The sequence below is a fragment of the Meles meles genome, chromosome 2 (assembly GCF_922984935.1).
Source record: "Meles meles chromosome 2, mMelMel3.1 paternal haplotype, whole genome shotgun sequence".
NCBI lineage: Eukaryota > Metazoa > Chordata > Mammalia > Carnivora > Mustelidae > Meles > Meles meles.
Genome location: NC_060067.1, coordinates 89,999,241 through 90,023,319, shown reverse-complemented (window position 1 = coordinate 90,023,319; position 24,079 = coordinate 89,999,241). Strand labels below are relative to the sequence as shown.

At 35.6% G+C, this 24,079-nt stretch overlaps 1 protein-coding gene across 2 annotated transcripts in view; it reads right to left on the bottom strand.

Moving 5' to 3' along the window:
- Nucleotides 1-18,084, bottom strand: part of BBS7 (Bardet-Biedl syndrome 7) — a 43,929-nt gene extending 25,845 nt beyond the window's left edge. The window contains exons 1-9 of one of the 2 annotated variants that reach the window (XM_045998087.1): nt 17,914-18,084; nt 15,750-15,815; nt 10,942-11,004; nt 9,194-9,369; nt 6,455-6,641; nt 4,398-4,470; nt 3,876-3,992; nt 2,152-2,282; nt 597-681 (exon numbers count right to left, since the gene is read on the bottom strand). In XM_045998087.1, coding sequence (XP_045854043.1) covers nt 597-681; nt 2,152-2,282; nt 3,876-3,992; nt 4,398-4,470; nt 6,455-6,641; nt 9,194-9,369; nt 10,942-11,004; nt 15,750-15,815; nt 17,914-17,949 — 934 coding nt within the window. In that variant the 5' untranslated portion in view covers nt 17,950-18,084. Of the gene's footprint in view, nt 1-596; nt 682-2,151; nt 2,283-3,875; nt 3,993-4,397; nt 4,496-6,454; nt 6,642-9,193; nt 9,370-10,941; nt 11,005-15,749; nt 15,816-17,913 lie in introns of those variants that run through there. The other variant, XM_045998088.1, reaches the window with a different exon arrangement.
- Nucleotides 18,085-24,079: the final 5,995 nt, after the last annotated feature.

Genomic DNA, 24,079 nt, shown 5'->3' with positions numbered 1-24,079 from the left:
TTTCAAAAATCATTTTCATGGAAAGTAAAAAAAACTCTCACATTGGCTATTTTGAGAATGCAAAAATGACCAACTCAAAAGCAAGGAAATTTTTATAAGAAATGTAAGCAATAACAAAACAAACTAAATTTCAGTCAATGTTTCTTTTTAAATCAAAGAATATCATTTAATTTTCTTTATTATTATTATGATTTTTATTTAAGTGTTCCAGAATTCATTATTTATGCACCACACTCAGTGCTCCATGCAATATGTGCCCTCCACAATACCCACCACAAGGTTCACCTACCCCTATCCCCTCCCCAAACCCTCAGTTTGTTTCTCAGAGTCCACAGTCTCTCATGGTTTGTCTCCCCCTCTAATTTCCCCCAACTCAGTACTAGAGCATGCTAAGTATCCAAACATTATCCAAATATTAACTGTTTTATAAATCAATACACCCACTCCTTCCCTCATTTTTTAATCAATAAAGGTTTAATGATATAGGTAAGATTCACTAATATCACTTTTTTTAAAAAGTAGTCATCAAAACTAATTTATTCAATTTAAGTTTTTTCTCATTTGATTCTTTCTTTACTTATTACTATTTACCATACCTGAATATGTGGATACCACAATTTCATCATAGCCATCTTTCCCTATACAACCACCCTGGATAGATGTGACACTTTCAGACAACATCTAAAATAAATTTAAGATCAAGCACTTAATTAGTAACTAAAAAGTTCACATATTAAAATAAGCCATAAAACTTACTTTTCCATTTCCAGACACTCAACATATGTTTATTGAATACTTCGCATGTGGAAACAATGAAACTGGAAGGCAAAAATCCTGCACAAATGGCAGAAAATTCCAGTGCTTTTAAATTTGGGGAAAGAAGATTGAAAATGACTCATATATTTGTGTGCTGCACTTAGCCTCATCAGTCACTCAGTGAGCAAAATCATTTATTTATATAAAGAAGTTTTTTACTTTTTGTCTTTAAAGATTTATTTATTTTAGAGAAAGAGAGAGGGAGAGCATGTGCACAAGCACATGAGCATGGGGTAGGAAGGGCAGAGTGAGAGGAGAGAGAAAACTTAAGTAGACTCTCCCCTGAGCCCAGAGCCCGGGGTGGGGCTCAATTCCATAACCCTGAGATCATGACCAGAGAGGAAATCAAGAGTCAACCAACTATGCCACTCAGGCACCCCAAGAAAGAAGTTTTTTTTTTTTTTTTTAAACTACATACGCAAAACTCCCAACATGTTTAGTCTATTATCTGAATTCCATATACTATCTCCCAAATAGTTTTTTTAATGAATAAAGAAGATGATAGCCTGTATGATACCTTTAGAGAATTTTTATCCCCATATTATCTATGTAATATACTTTCTCTATACATCAAAACATCCGTATTTGCTGATCTGCAGTTAAAGCTGAGAGGTAGCAGCAGTAGAAAAATTAGACAAAGAAAAGTTAATTGATACTGAATTGTGGGTTTTTTTGTTGTTTGCAAAACAGTCTCAATGAATCCTGCCAGAGGCAAGATGGGGAAACCATGGACTAGAGAAGGCCACTTCACAAAAATGAAAGATTCCGTTTACAACAGAATGACTCTCCATGTAACTCTGTACCTTGGGCTAAACAAGCTGAACTACATTTAAAATTTGTGAACTAGAATTACTCTTATCTAGTAATTCTTCTCATATAGTAAACTTTTGGGAGGCTAGAAGTGAAATTGCAACTTTTCTCTCTGCTTAAAGATATGTTGATATTGTCTTAACAACATGAGTTTATCCTAAAATATTATTTTGAGACAACACAGGCTTATTTATGTTACCCAAACATATAAATGTTACTCCTGTAATCTACTATGCATTACAGAAACTAAGGCAAAATATTTAATACTTCAAATATACAATGCTTAGAAACCAAAGAAGTAATAATTCATTATTCAGTTGGAAGTAATTCATTATTCATTATTCAATAGTCTATTATTCAAACACAAGAGTGGTCTAGAGAAGATTTTGATAACATCAAAGGTGCAATATTCTAAGCCAAACACAAGATTTTAATATATTTGATTTAAAAAAACCCAAACCATCATTGTCATCTCTATAATTTTTGATAAGTAAGCATATATAGTCTTTTTTTAAATGAACTGACCTGATCAAATCGTATAACAGGTTCATTTGCATTGTCAAAACTGTACACTTCCACCATTCCATCATCTCTCCCAACAAGTAAGTCTTTAACCCCATCACCCACAATGTCAAAGCTGTCAACACACAAAATCCCTTTAAAAAAGATGACAGAGGTGACAAGTTATTAATAAAACTAACATTATAGTCAAGTACATACAAAGTAAAGAATGAAAAAAAATGTATACACCAAATCAGAATGGGGAAACAAACAACAAAAACCTTGGAGCATAATCAGGTGTCCTCTTTTCCATCTGTAATTCATCCATTTCCAAGACTTTAAATATAATCTAAATAGAAATGGTTCATAAGTTTATATCCCCAACTCTGGCTTCTCCCCAGAGCTCCAGACTCATATATCCAAATCTCTATTCAGCATTTTCTTTGAGACATATATTTGCATCTCTAACTTTCCATGCCCCAGTAAAAACTCTTCATTCCCCTTTATCATACCCCCTCAATGCTCCTTCCCCAATCTCTCACCTCAGTTAAGGTATCACCCAGTTCCTCAGGCCAAAATTCTAGGCTACGTCTCTTCCTCTCTTTTTCTCACTGCCCAGATCAAATCTCTTAGCAAATCTTACCAGCCCAATCTTCAAAACACATACTGAAATTGTCTCCTTTCCAACTACCATTAGCTTAGCCCAGGCCACTTATATCTCTAGCCTAGAGTACATTAGAACAACTAAAACAATGACTTCCTAATGGATCTCCACGCTTCCAATTTTGACTTGCTTCCCTGCAAATCCATTCTCCTTGGGGGGGGATTTTTGATTTGTTTTGGCAGATCATGTCATACTCCTACTTACAATTCTCTAAAGACGTTTCACTGCACTAGATTAAAATCCAGATCCTTTTCCAAGGCCCACAAGGACCTACATAATTTAGATCTATGCTAATTCCCTGACTTCTTTTCTTACCATGCTAAGGCATGGTCTTCCCTCTGCTCCTCAAATGAATCAAGTTTACTTCTGCCTCAAGTCCTGACTTTTTCCTTCTTCTAGAGCACAATTTTCCCCCAAGTTTTTACACTACTAACTCCTTTTCTTATCAATCAGATCTCAGCTCAAATTTTGTCTTCTATAAGTTGTCTTCCATTACCACCCAGTCTAAATACAGTCTTTTTCCTTTCTCCCATCACTAATACATCACCCTCTGACATTTCTTACAGGTGACTAAATTAAGCTATCTCACTTATTTGCTTGTTTATTCTCTGTTTCTCCTAACAAGTATTTGTTGAAGGAATAAATGAATATATAAATAGAATTACTACATCTATAAATAGCCATCTCACTACCTTCTAAGTCAGATACAAATTCTCTCAGAAAGGTAAAAATTCTTTAGAAAACAGAAATATTCCCTTACCCATTGGACTTTTTCCTTGTGTCCTATCAAATACTCTCAAATTCAAATTAATTTTCTACACCAAATAATGGATTTGAGCAGAGAATGATGTTATGGATGGACATTAGCCCATAAAACCCTGTCTATCCTAAATTACTATTAGTATTTCTTAATTAATAATTATGCCAAAGTATGCTAGACCTGCTAAATAAACAAATAGTAAGGTGGCTCTGTGGTATGTTAAGTCTACTATGTACTATGAATAAATAAAATAGAATGAACTATATAATTTAGAATATTTAATAACCACTGAAATTTCAGAACTAAACTACATCAAACACATACCTCCCCGCTTTTTCTCATTTCGAATTTCCCACTTGTGTACTGGTTTGGAGGCAGTGATCTGAATAAGCCCAAGTTTTCCATCTGATGTTCCAAACAAAAGGTCTTCTCCAGAGTCACCTAGGTATAATTAAAGTCAACATGCTATATTTATCCCATGACTCATAATATCTCTTTAAAACTGCAATTTTTTTCAGATACACTGGCTTTCACATAAAAATCTCATTTAAAAAATATAAAAAGAACACTTACTTTGGTAGGTTGGTTATACAGTCATAGAATTTTACACATAAAAGAGATAAAACCCTTCCTCATCATCTAATTTTAAGATGAGGAAACTAAAAATTAAAGTTCACTAGTTCATTACTGTTAGTTACTGCCAAGTCATCTGAAGTCTACTGTCTCAATTCCAGTTCATGTTCTTTCTACAATTTCCCATTTTCACTTAATATATAGTTAAATGATTAAACCTGAAGTATCTAGACTTAATTAACACAATGCACTCCCTTATTTGACTATGATTACCGCCATTTCCATTGTGTAGTGCTAAAACAGTAGGTGGGCCAGGCACTTCAGTTTCATACATCACATCCGATCCCTGAAGGAGAACAAGTATTTCAAAACTGAAACAGAATACAAATTTAAAATAATACAGATGCTCATAGATAACATCAGTAGTCCTATAAAGAACTCTAGAATAAAACTGCTGGAGAAAGTTATGTTGTGATTATTAACTTGCCTTTGTTAGCAATTTTGTCTATGTTAATTCATTTTAAAACACATTAAAAATGTAAAGATCAAGAAGAAATATACAAGATAGTCTACACTTCAAATACTTTTCATTTTAAATACTTCACCCAAAAACTTGACTGAAGCTGGTAAATTTTCCTATCTAAGGTTTCCAGGAACAAGATGTTTCTTTTTTCCAGTTTAACTTAGAGCATATTCAAACATTTAAACAAACCCAACATTACTTCTTAAGGAGAATGTTGGCTTTTCTTTTGGATATTTCCAAAACCTACTCTAGTAAGAGGACAAATGACCTGTTACTTAGATAAGAAAACAAAGTATGTCCACTTATTTGTCCTTTTAAAAATTTTGCCATTTGGAACATTTTCATTCAGTACACAGTATTTGTGAAGCTGTTAAATAATGAGGTAGAAGTACTTATACTCACATGGAAAAAATATGATTAAATCATTCAACAAAACCCCCCACAAAATTATAGTAAATATGGAATAACATTTTTCTTAAAAAATTATATATAGAACATATGAAAGTCATATGCCTTATCTTTTATTTAAAATTACATTTGAAACTTCATAGGTATCAAGTATATAAACACAAAAAAATACACACAAAAAACTTTAAAAAGGGCTACCTCTGGGGCAACGGATTGCTTACAAATGGGGAGTCAAAGGGGAGTAGGAATATGTGAAGGGTAAAGCAAAGGCTTCAAGTTTTAACTTCCCACAAATCCTTAGTCATTTTTGTATTTTTACAATAAGCTCATGGATCTCTTCTTATTAAACAAAGCAGAATCCTTGAATCAGCCAGACCAATTTTTAATTGAATACTAGCCAGATTCTTTTAAAACCTTATTCAAACAACTCATATTTAGAAGCACAGGCTATGGAAGAAATTAATCATTCATGCCCCTAGAATGAACCTTGAACACAAACTTTTTTTCCCATAGGAAAAAAAAAAAAACCTCAGAGAACTAATGAATTTTTCCTTCTATAAAAAGACTGATGTCAAGAAATGGACACCTGGCTATGAAATTCCAAAGAGTGAGAAAGCTGGTGATGGCGCAGAATAAACAGCCAAAAGTTTTGTTGAACTGCACTATCAGTCCAACTTTCTAACCCAAGCAATCCACCTGTTCTAGGTTAGTTGCATTTAAACTTTGTTTTATGAATTCTGGTGTGTTTATGTATGTGTATCTTATTGAAAGCCACTTTTGAGAGGAGATAATTATAACTCTTATTACTAATAACAATGCCTTATGTAATTGTTTTAACCACTTATAGTTTTTAATATAAATATAAGGACAATAAAATGATTTTTCTATCATTCATTTACTTATCTAACAAATATTTACTGAGCGCTTATTCTGTTCCACATACTGTCATAAATGTGGAGTAAAGAAATGACACAACCCTGATCACAACTATCCCTTCTTTGTCAAAACCTAACACCCTCTCCACAACCCAGTTTCTTCCATTAATTTGATTTTGGGGGGAGGGAAGAGTATTGGAGGAAGAAAGAAGAAAAAAAAAGCTAGAAGGGGTTCTTTGTAGCAAAGCCATCCCATTCTGACTGAACTAGCTCAGAAATTATGCATGGGGGCAGAAAAGCATCCTTTTCCCATATATGCCTCTCTATAAACTTGCCAAAGATCTCAATACATTTGCCTCAATAAAAAACATCAGCTTACCAATTAAAAAGCATTTTTTCCAGATATAATTTTACCTAGGACATTTAAAGTGGTAGTAATAAGTAATTTATCTCAAGGACACACTTTTCAGCAATATTCGTTTACATAAATTACAAAAAACCATAAAAATGTAAATAACAGAAACCTGTAAAACTCTGAGCACTCTGTCCTGGCAGGCCAATACCGGTGTAATACGAGGTAATCTTTCCACTGGAAGGCAGATGACATCATTAATTTTGTCCCCAGAAAGGTAATAATGTTGATCTTTGCAATCACAATAATGGTTATAGATGTAACTTGCACTGAGAAAGAGGTCTGAGCCAGATATATGCCTGAGAACATTAAAATTAAAAATATCCATATTTTAAAAAATAAGCATAGGAAACTCCTGAATTCTTTTGTTATGAGAATAAGTTTATCTATACTGTTTCTATCATTTTATCACAGACTTAAAGAATAGTTTCCCATTTCCTTCACTTAATTAGTAGCCTTTTGATAGAACACTGATTTTTTTTTAAATTTTTATTTATTTATTTGACACAGAGAGAGAGATCACAAGTAGGCAGATCACAGGCAGAGAGAGGAGGAAGCAGGCTCCCGTGGAGCAGAGAGCCTGATGTGGGACTCGATCCCAGGACGCTGAGATCACAACCTGAGCTGAAGGCAGGGGCTTAACCCACTGAGCCACCCAGGCACCCCGAACACTGATTTTAAAAAGCTGAAAATCACGATTTTAATGCTTCAAAAAGGCATTTCAAAATTAAGCTTAGAAAAACTGAAAAGAAGACAATGATAACTGTCTATATCTGAAGACAATATCAAAAATAACTTTTTCTGAAATGTGCACTGTGTGCCAACCACTGTCCTAACAGATTTATATGTATTAGCTTAATCCTCATAAATCTGTAAACTAGGGACCATTATTATCCCTTTTTGCAGAGAACAATAAAATGTTAAGTAACTTGCCTAATGGCACACAACTAGTAGCAGAGTGGATTACAGCTCAAGTAGCTTTTAGCTCTAGAATTAGCTTTCTTACTACTATAGTAAATTATCTAGAAAAGGCTACTGGAAGCAAACCTACTTTAAATGATAAACAGTGGGGGGAAATGATTTCATTAGAATTTTATCTTGAAAAGAGAAATGAAAAAGAGTTCAAATTATATTTAACAAAATTTAGGCAACAATCCTAACAATGTTCCAATTCTTATATTAAATACAGTTTTCACTGGGAGAGCTGAAATTTGACAAAAATCACATACTAGTATATTACCTTTCACTTCTAGATTGCTATAACCATGTAATCATAAAGAAGGTAATTTTATCTGAAGGTTTCAACTATTTCTCCACCGCTTTAAAGTCTAGTTAAAAAGTTCTGGTACTAAAATTATTCCCTATGCTATAATGATCTTCACTGATTTTCTCTTCTTTGATTATCACTTACGTGGCCTCACTTTGTGGCTCTGCACGTGATTTTAGTAGTCCTCTCAATACCATTTTTATCAACTTAGTGAAATTCTTTTTCAAGATTTTAAGTTTCATCTTGAAATCCATCTGCACTACACTTGCAATTATATTGCAATTAAATATTTTCCAAAGTATTACTTGTAATCACTACTGTTGACAAGAGTGGGGACAGAAGGAAGCATTAAGCAGGGAAGGATGCCTGAGTGGTAACCAACTTTGTAAGTGCTCAGTTTCTTATTGAATATTTTTAAGTTATAACCTTCTTTCCTGTGCACTCTTATAAATCTGGGGATTCAGACAATAAATTTTTAAAATACTGAATAAAGATCCTCTCCATCCCACCTCTTCCATTCCAAAAAAAAAAAAAAAAGGTTTAAGAAACAAGCAAAAGAGACTATTGGCTGGGACTCCTGATCTTCCTCAAACCTCTCTACATCACTTTCTGAATGTGGAGTTATGCAAATTATTAATTTATTACTTTGATTTTAGTATTTCACAATTATCATTGTCCATTTCAAAACTATTACATTCTTGTTAAACCACTGAACTCACTCCCACTTACCATGGTTTAATTTTTATCTAATCTCACCAGAGTGAAGTGTTCCAGCCTAGACATCAGGACATGTGATGTGCAGTATATAGAATTCTGCAGGACAGCTGTGTACCACATAGAACTCTGGACTGAATTAGTAGTTTTCAGACCAAGGTCTACAACTTGGCTCTTGTTGTCAAATGAAGAACTTTTTTTCTTTTTACCCACTCCTAATAATTCTGATTCTGCAGGTATGAGTAGGACAAGAAATCTACTCTTTTAAGCTTCCAAGGGATTCTTCTAAGTAGTGGTCTGAGGACAGTGGATTAGATAAACTTTAAAACCCTCTCTAGTTCCTCATGATTCAAAAAACTAATATTTTACTTGCAAAATCTCACAAATCAGGAAACCATTAAGGGAGGGTTTTTTTTTTTTGTTTTTTTTTTTTTTTTTTTTTTTTTACTCAGGGTCTTACTTGATTTACCTGAAATTATAGCCTATTGGTAGTTAGCAACTTTACAGCCAGGTCTTCAGCAAATGATGCTACCTCACAACCAAAATGACCACAGACAGCAAAGGAACAGAAACCTAACTATCTTTAGGTTTCTTTTACTTTTTTCTTTTATACCTTGATCATGAATCAACTGGAACCATTTAGTCAAAAAAATAATATGTAAATACTGTAAGAGTCTTAAAAAGAAAACATTCTGACAGCCAACTGATTTTGTACTGATTCTACGTTAATGAGTTTCTCACTAATAAAGTACCTTTAGTTAATTTTATTTCCCAGGAAACCTAGTAAGATATGCTATTTAATCTGATGTTTGTCACCTATCCAAAATATTATAAATGGATTTGTAAAAATAAGAAAAAGGATAAACATACATAGCTTTAATGCTTTCGGTGAGGTTAGTTTCAAAAGAGAGGAACTGTTTTCCTCTCTTTGTGAAGCCTCTGATCTCAGATCCTGCAGCAATAAAAATTTTCTCCTGGGGTGTGTTAAGAACCCCTCCTAGCTCCAATCTTGCAATCTTCTGCCCCGGTAAAGTCTTGAACACTGCCTGCAAAAATCATTGGGGAAAAACTTAAGTACACAAATTTACTGTAAGCATTTTCCTTTACTGAAAAAAAATGCTATGATTTCAAACACACAAAATATTATAGTTCCACTATGGAAACATCTTTAGATATGAATGTGTTTACTTCAGTGAGTCTTCAAGGTTTTTGGCTAAATATCTCCTAAATTTGGAATATTTATTGCCACACCTATTTCAGCCACATCATTAAAATCTAAACTTCTGTATCTCAAAGTACAGTTCATTAAGCAGGGGCATCAGTATGATTAACCTTATTAAAAATGCAGAATCTCAGGCCCAACCCCAACTCTACTGAATGAGAACCTGCATTTTAATAAGATTCCCTCACTGACTCCAATGGACATGTTTTTGCATTTTAATTATCTTTTTTTTAAAACTAAAGTCTCCTGTTTCCTTTATAATTTTTATGAATTTTAGTACTATAAATAAAAGGCTGTAGAATTTACTGAAAACCCAAATGTATAACTTAATATCTAATTTAATACTTTTTTTTAAGATTTTATTTATTTATTTGACAGAGATCACAAGTAGGCAGAGAGGCAGGCGGGGTGGGGGGTGTCAGGGGAAACAGGCTTCCTGATGAGCAGAGAGCCTGATGCGGGGCTTGATCCCAGGACTCTGGGACCATGACCTGAGCCGAAAGCAGAGGCTTTAACCCACTGAGCCACCCAGGCACCCCTGAATACAACATTTATATCATTAATTTTTCCTTGGTTATTTTCCATTTTATTATTGGCACCAGCTTCATTCCCTTCCCTCCAGTAACTTTATACAGAGACTAAAGTATCTGGGAGAATATATGAATAATGGAAACACTGGGCTTCTGACAGTTTTTACCTATTCATCTTTTTATAAATTCTTTATAATGTATAGTGAATATAAGTCTTCACAGCTCAGACCTATTGCTTATAAACTATGATCTGTGAATACGATGATGTATTGATCACATCCTTGACTAGCTTCCATTAAGTGGCAAAGGTGATTAGATAATCACTTCCATGTTACATAAGACTCCACCTTAGCTGGCTGGACAGATCTTCCTGCTGGCCTGAAGTAGTAGGTCACCATGTTAGGAATGGACCTGTGAGAGGACCACAGGGCTAGGAACTGTGGGGACCTCAAGATGATGAGAACAGGCCCTGGTGTGCAGACAACAATAAAGTGGGACCTCAGTCCTACAAGAGCAAGAATCTGAATCCTGTCATGTGAGCTTGGAATTGGACCCCAGCCCCAGAAAGGAATAGAGCCTGGTGTTGCAGCCATGTGAGACATTGAGCTTAGACTCCTGACCCTCAGAAACTGTGAGATAATAAATGTGTGTTGTTTTAAAGCCTGAAGTGTGAAGTAATCTGTTCTACAGCTAACTAGCAAATGATTCTTGTGTTGCTTGTAGCCTCATACTCCATGTAACTGCTTCCCTCACAACACATTTTTCACTGTTTTTAGGACAATTTTAACCTAAGAATATTCAATAAGTAGTGTGTTTCTCTTTTAGAAAATCTGTTTTTCTCAAAAAAAAAAAAAAGCTATACATACCACTGCTTCTCCTTTTTTCATGCCAAAGCACAGAACTACACCATCATGATCTCCAATAACCACCTACAATAGATTAAAGAGAATCTTAAATTACTATTATTATGCCCTATTAACTTACATGGGGGAAACAAGATTCTCAATATATAAATTATGACTTTAAATGTAGAGATCAGAAAATCTAGGAAAGTACCCCTACACAAAATAATACTCCAAGAAATTACAAGAAAAGAGCAGGAAAGGAGGTATGGAGAGTCATTATGCAAGTAGTTGGCCATTTATTTTGTTCCTACAATGTAAACAGAACAAGAGAATAGAGACAGAAATGGCAGGGAGGTCATTTTTTTTTTCTCAACTGGAGCATAAGAACATGTTAAGATTAACTTTCAAAACAGATTATCAATTAAAGTTGCAATTAAAAATTATCAATTAAAGTTGTGACTGACTTCTTTGATATTTTTAAAACCTTTGTAATAGAAAAATTTTAACATATACAAAAGTAGACATCACTCAGCTTCAACAATTATCAACATGTAACCAATGGATTACGTTATAATCCATAAATGCATAATGCAGAGGAAGATTTCAACACTTCTAAGGAATTGATAATCAAGCAGACGAAAGGTAAGGATATAGGTTAAAAAATAATTACCTTGATCTAATACATATGCACATCTGTATACATGCATGTACATATATGTAGGACATGTGCACACATCCATAAATAAGTAATCATTCATCCTAAGAATTAAATTATAAATGTTCTTTTCAAGCGCACAGAAACATTAGAAAATTGACCATATATTAAGACATAAATAAGTCTCAAATATCAAAAACTTGATGTTGCAGAGCACATTCTTAGGTCCCTGTTTCTTTTTCTTTTTCTTTTTTTTTAAGATTTTATTTATTCATTCATGAGAGACAAAGAAAGAGAGAGGCAGAGAGAGAAGTAGGCTCCCTGCAGAGCAGGGAGCCCAATGTGGGACTTGATCCTAGGACCCCGGGATCACAACCCGAGCTGAAGGCAGACACTTAATCAACTGAGCCATCCCGGCACCCAACGCCCCTGATTCTTAACTTTGTAGTAGGGCAATCCAAACACTTTTGTGCATTCGCTGAAAGCTATGGACTGCCTTCCGAGAACAATGAACACTCACAAATAATTATGCACACATTTTTAGGAGATTTATAGATTTTTGGTATTGGCAGATTTCTATTCAGATGAAAAAATACATAAGAACAGTTAAGGTCAATTTGCGGTTTTGGGTTTTTTTAATTTTATTTATTTATTTGACAGAAAGAGAAACAGTGAGAGAGGGAACACAAGCAGGGGGTAGTAGGAGAGAAGAAGCAGGCTTCCTGCTGAGCCTCAATCTCAGGACCCTGGGATTATGACCTGAGCAGAAGGCAGATGCTTAACGAGTGAGCCACCCAAGCGCCCAAGGTTTTTAACATTACACTACTCTAATAACTTGTAAAAACAATAATCTACGACAGGGATTCCCAAAGTATGATTCTTAGACTCCTAGGGTCAACAAGAAGTTTTTAGGGAATCTGCCAAGTGAAAACTATTTTTGTCAGTAAGTCTTTATTTTCCTTTTTCACTAGATTAATATTTACAATGATGGTACAAAAGGAATGGTGGATAAAATTGCTAGCATCTTGCAAGAATCAAAACAATGACAACAAACCACACCAGTGGTTACTGTGATCTTCATCATCACTTCAAAGTAAAGGAAAAAAAATCCAACTTAATATAAGAATGTTCTTGATGAAGCAATAACAATTACTAATCTTGTTAAATTTGGTCCTTGAGTCACGTCTTTTAAGCGTGAGAAAGTAGAAAATATGCATAAAATTGGGGCACCTGGGTAGTGCAGTCAATTGAGCATCTGACTCTTGCTTTAGGCTCAGGTCATGATCTCAGGGTCCTGAGATCTAGCCCTGAGTTTGGCTGGTGCTCAGTGTGAAGTCTGCTTCAGATTCTTTCTGCAGCCCACTACCTAAAATGGATGGTTGGGGCGCCTACATGGCTCAGCTGGTTAAGCATCTGCCTTTAGCTCAGGTCATGACCTCGGAATCCCAGTATCAAGCCCTGCATTGGGCTCTCTGCTCAGCGGAGAGTCTGCTTCTCCCTCTCTCTCTGCCCCTCACCCTGCTCGAATCTGCTTCTCCCTCTGTTCCTTACCCCACTTCTGATTTCTCTCAAATAAATAAAATTTTAGGAAAAAAAAATGGATGGATCTTTAAAAAAAAATAAAATAAAATATGCATAGAATACTTTTGTGGCAAACCAAAAAGCACTTATAGAATTGTTTTGGTCATAAGCTGAACTACCCAGTTTTTCATGAAACAATTTTTTTTAAAGATTTATTTTATTTTAGAGACACAGAGAGAGAACCAGTGGGGCAGGGGGGAGAGAGAAACTAAGCAGAGTCCGTCCTGAGCACTGAGTTGGACATGGGCTTAATCTCATAATCCTGACATCAGATCTGAGCTGAAACCAAGAGTCAGAGCTTAACTGACTGTAACACGTAGGCCCCACAAAACACAAAACACAATTTTAAGAATGAAAGAACAACTGACAACTATTAACAATGATTAATAACAAGTTGTTATTAACACTTGAATATTTGTAGAGATTTTTTTTTATAAAACTGCAGGAAGTGAGCTTATCATTTTAAAGGAAAATAATTGAGAGTATTTGTTCCCAATGATAAAATTTGAGCTTTCAAGTAAAAATAAGTACTCAATAAGACATGTATCTGCCACTGGGAACTGGACAGCTATTCCATATTTGACAACTTTTCTGATGAAATCTGTAGTGATATAAACAAATGTGATTTGTTTGGTATTCCATGATAACATTTGGTACAATCAACATTTGAACATTCAACCTTTGGGAAATCTGTATAACTCAATGAACTAATAATCTCAAATGACCATTACAAGATGCTATAAAACCATGCAATAGGGGCGCCTGGGTGGCTCAGTGGGTTAAAGCCTCTGTCTTTGGCTCAGGTCATGATCTCAGGGTCCTGGGATTGAGCCCCGCATCAGGCTCTCTGCTCAGCAGGGAGCCTGCTTCCCCCTCTCTCTCTGCCTACTTGTGATCTTGGTCTGTCAAATAAATAAATAAACTCTTAAAAAAAAAAAAAACCCATGCATGAGTAAAAGATCCGTTCAAAGTATAGTTGTTGTTTTTTTTTTTAATTTGTTTATTTACAGCATAACAGTGTTCATTGTTTTGGCATCACACCCAGTGCTCCATGCAGTACGTGCCCTCCCTATTACCCACCACCTTGTTCCTCAACCTCCCCCCCCCCCGCCCCTTCAAAACACTCTGGTTGTTTTTCAGAGTCCATAGTCTCTCATGGTTCATCTCCCCTTCCAGTTTCCCTCAACTCCCTCTCCTCTCCATCTCCCCATGTCCTCCATGTTATTTGTTATGCTCCACAAATAAGTGAGACACAAAGTATAGTTTTTAATGTACCAAAGTATGAAAAACTAATCAACATGGTTTCATATTCCACATTGCAGCTAATATTTAAGAAACTACTATTTGTTAAGTATATGTGTCACATCATATATAAAGAGCCATAATTATCTCAAAAAGCTATTTAAATAACTCTTATTTTCAACTGTGTATCTATGTGAGCTGGATTTTCTTTGTATACTTCAACCGAAACAATATATTACAACAGACTGTAAAGAACAGACACGAGAAGCCAGGTGCCTTTCTCTGTGCCAGACTAAAGAATCTGCAAAAGTGTAATAATACAATGCCACTATTCTCACCAAATTCTTTTTGTTTTTGAAAATACAGGTATTTTTCATTAGAATTTCATTTATGTAAATGTAATGGGTTTATTATTTTTAAAAAATATTTTGATATTTCTCAGTTTTAATCTTAATATAATAATATTTATAGATATAATCCAAATAAACAAAAGTTCTTTGGGATGCTACATAATTTCTAAGTGTAAAAGGGTTCTGGGAGCAAAAAGAATTTGAGAAGTTCTGATCTAGTAGACCAAATACAATAAATGACTATCAGAAATCTGTTGATTTATCTTAAAAAAATGTTATTACATCAGGATAGTGTGTTTATTTTGCAGCTATTAAAATATCCTACTACTAACATTATAATTGCCTTATAGAAATCATAGGATCAATATTTCTATAAAAATAATAAATATTAGATAAATAGAAAGTTCAACATCAAAAACCTACTCTTTTTTTTTTTAAAGATTTTATTTTTATTTATGAGAAAGATAAAGTGAGGGTGGAGGAGGAAGCAAAGGGGGAGGGACAAGAAGATTCCGCAACAAACATGGAGCCTGATGCCAGGCTGAGATCATGACCTGAACCATAACTGAGCTGGCCACTTAACTGATTGAGCTATTAAGTTACCTCAATACTTAATTTATTCTTAAAAAGATGATAAAGTTTAAAAAAAAAAAAAAAGATGATCAAGTTTAAAAATAACCTTCTCTATATCCTATTGTGCTTTATGTTTGTTTTTCATACACACAATCTGGTACACACTAGTACACAACAAGTAAATTAATAACAGGAAAATGAAATATATTTTCAACAAGTTTATTTATCTATTACAGACTGTACATAAAAATTGAAACATGCAAGAAAATTACTGTCTATAAATGTCCCTTGGTATTCCAACCTCTGTTCAAATTAAAAGAAAATTTATTTACATTTTAACATTAAAGGGTAATTTACCAATACAGAAATATAAACCTCTCCTCTGTCAGAGCTAAAGAGATAGGGAGAAACCAGTATCTCTACAGTACCTTTTGTGTAGTTCTATGCCTTGAGGTAGGAAGTAGCTTCATAGTCTTCTGAGAGGTCACTCCCACCTAAGAAAACACACCAGTCACCTAGTGAATGTCTTCTATTATACTAACTTGAAATGATTACATCAGAGAATGAAAGGACCAGGCGATTCAGATCATAGTGAGACTTATTTTTTATTGTAATTAGTGATATAAAATAATTATGATCAGTGATGAACTCATTTTTTAATGAAATATGCCACAAAAGTCAACATAGAGCACACCCAAAGATACTAAAATGTATACTATAAAGTTGTCAAGCCAAAAATAATACATTAGTGGCAAAATACTTAAAAAAAAAAAAGATTTTATTTCGGGCACCTAGGTGGCTCAGTGGGTTAAAGCCTCTGTCTTCAGCTCAGGTCATGATCCCAGGGTCCTGGGATCGAGCCCCACATCGGCCTCTCTGCTCAGCAGGGAGCCTGCTTCCTCCTCTCTCTCTGCCTGCCTCTCTACCTGCTTGTGATCTCTGCCTGTCAAATAAAAAATAAAATCTTAAAAAAAAAGATTTTACTTATTTGTCAGAAAGAGAGAGAGATTGTGCACACAAGCAGAGGGAGCGTCAGGCAGAGGGAGAAGCAGGCTCCCCAAGGAGCAAGGAGCCAGATGCAGGACTGGATCCCAGGATCCTGGGATCATGACCTGAGCCAAAGAGAGATACCTAACTGACTGAGCCACCCAGGCGTCTCTAGTTGCAAAATACTTTATAGACAAATATTTCTAGAAGACTTCATAAAAAACTTCATACATACAGTTGTTAAAAAGCTTTTGTAAAGTGATTTAAAATCTTTGGAAACAGATTACAATTATTTAAAATGCAACATAGAGGACTTTTGTTAAAATGCAAAACAAGCTGATGGCAATGACATCCAATCTGATGATGAAGATTATTTTACAAAAGATATGGAAGACAAAAACAGCATGGTCTGTTCAGCAGGGAACTATCACTAGTGGTGCATAGTTAGGATAGGAAGCGGGGCAGTTGGGACCAATGGGGGAGAAGTTGGAAAAAAACAACAGATCATGAAAAGATCTACAGATAACGTGGAACTACAATTTTATTCCGTATTCCAAGGAGTAGTATTAAAGTGTAAAGTAATCTCTTTAGATTTCCTTTTGTGAAACACCACTCTAACAAGTTATGTGAATGATGGCTTGTAGGGATGTGAAGCTGGAGGCTTGGAACCCAATTAAGAAGATGAAAACATGTGGCGCATAAACAATGAATTCTGGAACACACACAAATTAAATTAAATTTTTTTAAAAAGATGAGAACATGAACTGGGGGTGATGGAGATGGCAAAAACGGGACAGAGTCATGAGAGGCTCAGGAGATAAAACCAGTAGCAAAATGTGGTGGCCACCTCAAAATGGAAGATATTAAAGTGGAGAGTACCTGCATAACTTCCAGGTAAACGGACTGGCAAACTTTTGTACCATTAGCCAAATAAAATTACTGAAAAAGGCGATGGAAAAGAGAGACAGAATAGCTAGAGCTTAAATAATGAGGCAAGATGGTGTAAAAGAGAACGCCAGCTGTGGGGTCAGAGACTTTGTAGAACTTCATTTTGTTGTTGTTGTTGTTGTTAAGCAGATTGCTTTATCTGAGTCCCTGGATCCCCATACCTACTTCGAGAATTTTTAGGGAGATTAAATATGCTAAGCGCCTATAATAAATTGTACGCACAGTAATTAGTTGTCGCTTTTATGATGCTCTGGCTGGTGAGATCCAGAAACAGTAAGAAGTGTCTGGCGCGCGGGAGAAGTAGCTGGGTAGAGATGGAGATTCGGGAGTTACAGGCCAACAGGTAGCTGCAGCCTGGGAGGAGAAGGCCCCGGGGAGTTATCCGGGATCATGTCAGTTCTTTCTAGGCATCTTTAGGACCAGGCAGGAGCCAGCAAAGCGAGAGCGTGTGCGCTTCTTTCCAAGTCCCAGCAGACCCTCAAATACGAGCAGGGGTTGCCCGTGACCCGGACTACGCGAGTGCAACACCCAGCCCCGCAGCACCTTCGCCGCCGCCCCCGCTCCGGGCGACCCCGACAGACGTCAGTGGAAGGACAAAATCCTCTCAGGGAGCGGGGCTCACCCCGCACGGCTCCCGCTTTATCCCCTCAGTTTTACCTGTAAATAATCCGCTCGGTTTAAATTTAGATCCATGACGGTGACAACAACGCGCTATCGGGTCGGCACAGGAGTGACAGAGGCTGCCAGATCCCAGGCCTCTGAGGGGGCACCGCTCGCGTCCCCTTGAAAGACCAACCCCAGGAGCCTCAGTAGTGGATGCAAAAGCAAGGCGCCAGGGCAGCGGCGTCCGTATGACGTCAATGCGTGCGCGCGAGAAGGACACGCCCCCCGGCTAAAATGAAGCCCCGCCCATCTCCCGAAGGACCGCCCACGAACTTAACCTGCCTCCAATCAGAGGCAGAGAGGAAAGGAGGAAGAGATCCTGGAGACCGGAGAAAGGTGGTTTCCCCGGAAACTGGAAACGCTGCATTGGCTCACCCCCACCTTCGTCCAGCGCTAAGTCCTTCTGGGTGTCGACCCGCAATGTGAAACCTGTGTAGATTCTGAACTATTTAACGGATACTGGATAAGGCCCTTCAAAGAGGCGTTGTTATAGGCGTTCGTTTACCACAGTAGTTATCAAACTTTTGGCCTTACGACCCCTTTACAAAACTCTTACAAACCATTTCGGAGGACGCCAAAGACCTTCTGTTTATATGGGTTATCTATTGATATTTACTATGTTAGAAATTAGAACTGAAATTTTAAAATGTAGTTTAAAAACGTATTAAATATTTTAATGAAAATAACTTCTTTTCGAATAAAAAAAGAGGTAAAAAGACTGGTTTTATTTGCAAATCCATTTACTGTCCACCTGAATAGTAGGCAAGTCCCAGATCTACTACTGCGTTCAATCTGCTGGTATAGGTGGGGTTTTTTAAGTTTATGAAGAATCTGGTCCAAAATCAACAAGTGGTAGTTTCTGAAAAGCTAATTGCAATGTGGAATGTGTCTTCATTACACAACATCCAAGAAATCCTATAGGTTAATATCACCAAGGATTTCATCAGAGAAGGTATCAACCTCCGACATGAATACAAATTCTGCATATGTGTGTTTAAAAGGCCAAATTTTAAGCACTGGCAACAAATATCAATTGTTTTCCTTGAAATGGTAGGTTCCAATTTTGAATTCACAAGGAAGTGTATACCAAATATCCAAGTCTGAATAATTTTTCCAGTTGTGCTCTTAAAAAATAAGTATTCCAGCTAGCAACTCAATCATATGAATGCTTTTCCTTGAGACAGTTCCCTTCTGTATTTAGTAGAAATGCTTTATGTATACTTCCCATTTCATCACACAGAATATTTAAAAAGAAACATATTCAAGAGGTGAGACAACATATTTTATTGCTTCTCAAAAGGCATTTTTATACAGAATTTTGTTTCCTGCCAATATGTGCCATGAGGAATGCAGTGACTATTACTGCAATTTGAAGCTACTGCTTTGATTCATGTTTACCTACCAGCAGTGTTAACCATCATTGTTTTTGTACCATCAGTGCAAATGTCAACACAGTGGAAAAGGCAGATAACATCTTAGTGTAATGAAAATAGTTTCAAAATCACAGACCTTCTGAAAAGGCCTCAGGGACCTGCAGACTACCACTGGCCTATAGAGACCCAAGATCTGACTGAGAACTCACCTTTCCTGATTCTTTCATCAGTCCTTCCTTAATGCACAGAGTGCTCTGCCTACAGAAATACTATATATGGATGAGTAAGATACAGCTCCTCTCCTGATTTCTTTGTTCTACTAGCGCAGAGTTCACAAGTGATGGTGAAACAGGAACTGAAACCCCGAGAAGAGGTGCTTCTTAGGTAGAAAAATAATTTCCTGCAAGGGATCTGAGAAGGTTTTTGACTAGGTACAAGAATGTTCCAGACATTTCTTTTTATGAAGCTAAAATAACACTATATTAAAACAGACAACAGTGCCTGAAGATGGGTTAACTGTGTAGCAATTTTGGGGGAAATACACATCAATTTAGAATCAACAAAAATACAGATAAATTTCAGAGATAGTTTGAAAAATAAAGCCACAGAAGAGAAGGAAGAATATAGAGTTGTAGAATTTAGTAGAATTTAGGGAATTAGAAGGTATATTAGTTAGCTAGGGCCCCTATAACAAAGTACCACAAACTGGATGACTTAAAACAACAGAAATTTATTTTCTCACAGGTCTCACAGGTCTCACAGGCTAGGAGTACAAGATCAAAGTGTCAGTAGGAAACCAATCTTCTAAGGCATCTCACCTTGGCTTGTAGATGGCCATCTTTTCTGTGACTCTTCATGAGGTCTTCCCACTTTTAGAGTTGTGTCCTAATCTCTTCCAGTAAGGAAACCAGTCAAATTGGATTAAGGCCCACTCTAATGACTTCATTCTAGCTTAATTACCTCTTTAGAGGTCTTATCCCCAAATTTAGTTGCATTCCAAGGTACTGGGGATTAGGACTTCAATATATGAATTTAAGTGGTACATAATTCAGCCCATAAGAGAAGGCAACTTATCTGATCTTAAGAGGAATACAGGAAACCACAAAGAAGCATATTAAAAATAAAGATGAAACACTTCAATATGTAACAAACATTTTTACATACAAAAAATTGGGGGGATATGAGTATTTATACATATTCATACAAATGAATAAAAATGGAAATATTATGATTCTAATAAGTAAACAGGTAAAAATATGAACATATTTCACAAAGAAAGTTGTTACTGAACAAACTTATAGAAATCTATTACCTTCATTTCTAATCAATAATACTGAAGCAAGATATCTTTTTTATTTTGTCTTTCAGATTAGAAAAAGATTTAAGTGATAACACTGTAGGTTGCAGAGACAGCATGTTCTCATCAACTGTGACGCTTTAAACTGATAATAAAACCCTTTTGAAAGCACTGTATCAATATGTATCCAAACCTATAAGTATGTGATTTTATTTTTAACCAATAACTCCAATTTTGAATATTTAATCTACAAAAACAAAGCAAAGTAGGAAGTCATAACTGAGGGGACCATTTAAAATAAGAACCTAACTGTCCAGTATAAAGGAAATGGTGCATGCACTTCATAGACTACTGCGTAGCCACTGAAAGTGAAAATAATGAAGGCTGTATAGCAATGTGGAAAGTGTTTGGGATAATAAAAATAGAATATAAAATAGTATATATACCATGATTACAATCATAGGAAAGGGCTTGTTATGAATTAAATTTAAAAAATTTTATTTGGTTATAGACTAAAGGATTATAATCTTGTTTTCTGTTTTCTATACGATTTGTACATTTTTAAAAAGATTTTATTTACTTATTTGGTAGAGAGAGATATCATGAGAGAAAGAGAGTGCACAAGCAGGGGAGAGAGGCAGAAGGAGAAACAGATTCTCCGCTGAGCAGGGAGCCCAATATGGGATATCATCCCAGGACCCTGGGATAATTACCTGGGCCACAGGCAGACACTTAACTGACTGAGCCATCCAGGCACCCCAAATTTTGCAATTAAAAATAAAATTGTTATAAAATAAAATTAAAAATTAAGAGATTCTAAGACTCCTGTGTTTAACTCTGTGTAGCTCCCAAAGTGAGCATCCTTCTGTCCCTATGATTGCAGCTTCTGATACAGGGTTATCCATAACAGTAGGTACCAAATCTTTCCATCTATTTTCTTATTTCCCTTCGCAAGTGCTGGCATTGCACATTAACATCTTAAGGAAAATGATACTGATATTATTTTTGTTTTTGCATTATAACAAACAAATCAAAATATTGAAAACCTGAGAGAGTGGGTAGGAATTAGATTTTCGAATATTACTCTGGGAAATTTGATAAGTATTCCAGGGCTGGACAAAATCTTAGAAACCATTAGTCCAATGTTTTCCCTTTTGGATCCACAAACCATTTTCATTGTGGTATTTACTCTTTCAAAACCCTTCAGAATTTTAATAATTATTTCATTTTTTTATTGTGAAATTTTGTGACTAAATTTGTACAGTAGGAGAATGCTCGTGTAGAAATGTAACTGTAAAGAAAAGACAGTTTATTTTAGTTTGCTATATTATTTAAGGAAGCATTCTAAAATTCATCTTCATCCAATCTTTACATATTTGTAATAAAAACATATACTGACAATGCTTATTTCCCATTTACAAGTGATGCCCACTGTTTATTTTACTTTAAGCTAATTGTATAAAATAAAAAGGGTTTATTTTGAAGATCACATTTTTTTAAAAAATTGAAATGTAGCTATGATACAGCATCAAAAAGAGATAAAAAGAGCTTACATAATATGATACTTGAAATTGGTTCACTTTATATCTAGAAAAGGCAAATGATTTTAAGTACCGTGTTTTGTTTCTAAATGGCAAAGGTTTCAAAGTATGAATTTTAAATACTTCTTATACAATTAGCTGGGTTTTTGTTCACAAAAAAGAAAAGCCAAGTTAGACAAAATTGCCACTATAGTTTCTCTTTTCAAACATATCTTAAGCTACTAGAGACAACGGGCTACATTAAAAAAATCCAAAAATAAAAACAGATGATTGTATCTCAGATGTAATAAATATTGCCTTGAGACAATTTACAGAAGTATCATACACTTCAGTAATGTATAAACCTTATGTTGTGGTCTTAAAGCAGTCATTACAAGTATAAATTAAACAACTTATGACTAAGAATACAAGCAACTTAAACTGCATTAAAGTTAAAATCATCACACAGGTGGAGATGGCTGACTGAAGGACCGACTCATAAGTATATACACTGGGCTCCACTAACACCTGGTATCAATTTGGAAACTCTCAAACTCTTATTTAAAAAAATTAACAAATAACCCTTTTAGATTAATTTAAAAAAAGAAACATGGGGAGAGAGATCATTATCACCTTGGATGATGATATCAACCCCCTAAAACAGCTCTATGACACCCAAAGACTGAGAACCTACTTGTAGCATAACCCTGTTTGACTGAACAAGGTATGAAACCAGATTTGTCTAGGGCACGCAATTAACAGTCAATGTGATTTCAGTTCTCTTTAGACATCAGTCATAAGACAATTTAACTTCCCATTTACATAAGCTTTCATTTGACTTAACACATTTAAAATTGAAATATGTTGGACATGACTGTGTAAATGAAATATATTGGACATGTTTGGGTAAAAGAGTTATCCTAAGTTGTACTAACTTTGCTTTTAATAATCACAAAATATGTCATTTTTAAGTTTTTATAGTGCAAAAAACTCTGAAAACACTGGAAATTATTTTGCTTAGTTCCCTATTTTATTTCAAGTCTATGAATCTAAGCTTCTCAACATATTGTGAAGGCCATTAAGTCAAGGGTCTTCAGTAAATTAAATACAGAAACACAAAGTGTCAAAAATTTTAAATAAGCCTAAGAAGCAATTTGAGGGTTGCCTTCTTTCCTTTATCTGTAACTGAGGAAAAAATTACGAACAGCAGCGAGGTTGAAAAAGAGATCTAGGACTTTGATAATTTTCTAATTAATCATAAATAACTAAATGTCTTCTGCTAAACAAATTGGTTTTGGTCCTGTTAAAATGTTCCCTTCCCCGAGTTGCCCCCGACTTCTTTGAGCATTGCTTTTAACACCAGTGCACGTGTTAAAATGGTGAGTGGGGCAAGGACTTGCTGACCCAGAGCAGGATCATCAACCTCAAAGAGGTATTAATTTTGACAGCAATTGCCTAGAGTAATCCTTACCTTGCCTCTATATTGCCACAATAATACCCAGGTCTTAGGATGAGCTTACTGGGGACAAAGTCTAGCAAGATTTGGATGTGCTGATTTACTGAAGGAATGTTCTCAGCAGAAAGGGAGGAAGGGAAACAGGGTAAAAGAGAAAAAAATCTAAACCCATATTTGGTCTTAACTGGAGTCTGGCTGAGCCTAATCCCTCCCAAAGCTCTAGTACATGAATTACACCAAAAAGTTGGCCCTACCTTGAAACAAGGGCCCAGCTTTTTTGTCTCCACCCCAGTCAATCTGTCATTGGTATGGGGAAGAGGAGGCATAACATCCAGGGCAAGGCTGCTTCCTTTCAGTGGAGGGCAATTCCCCAGAGAAGGGGATAGTTGGGAACTGCTAAGGAGGCAACACTCACAGAATCTGGGACATGCCTGCATTGGCCCACAAAAAGGATCTGGGCAGGACATCAATAGCATCAATAGTATCCACCGCACCTTGGCTACCCATCTTCCAT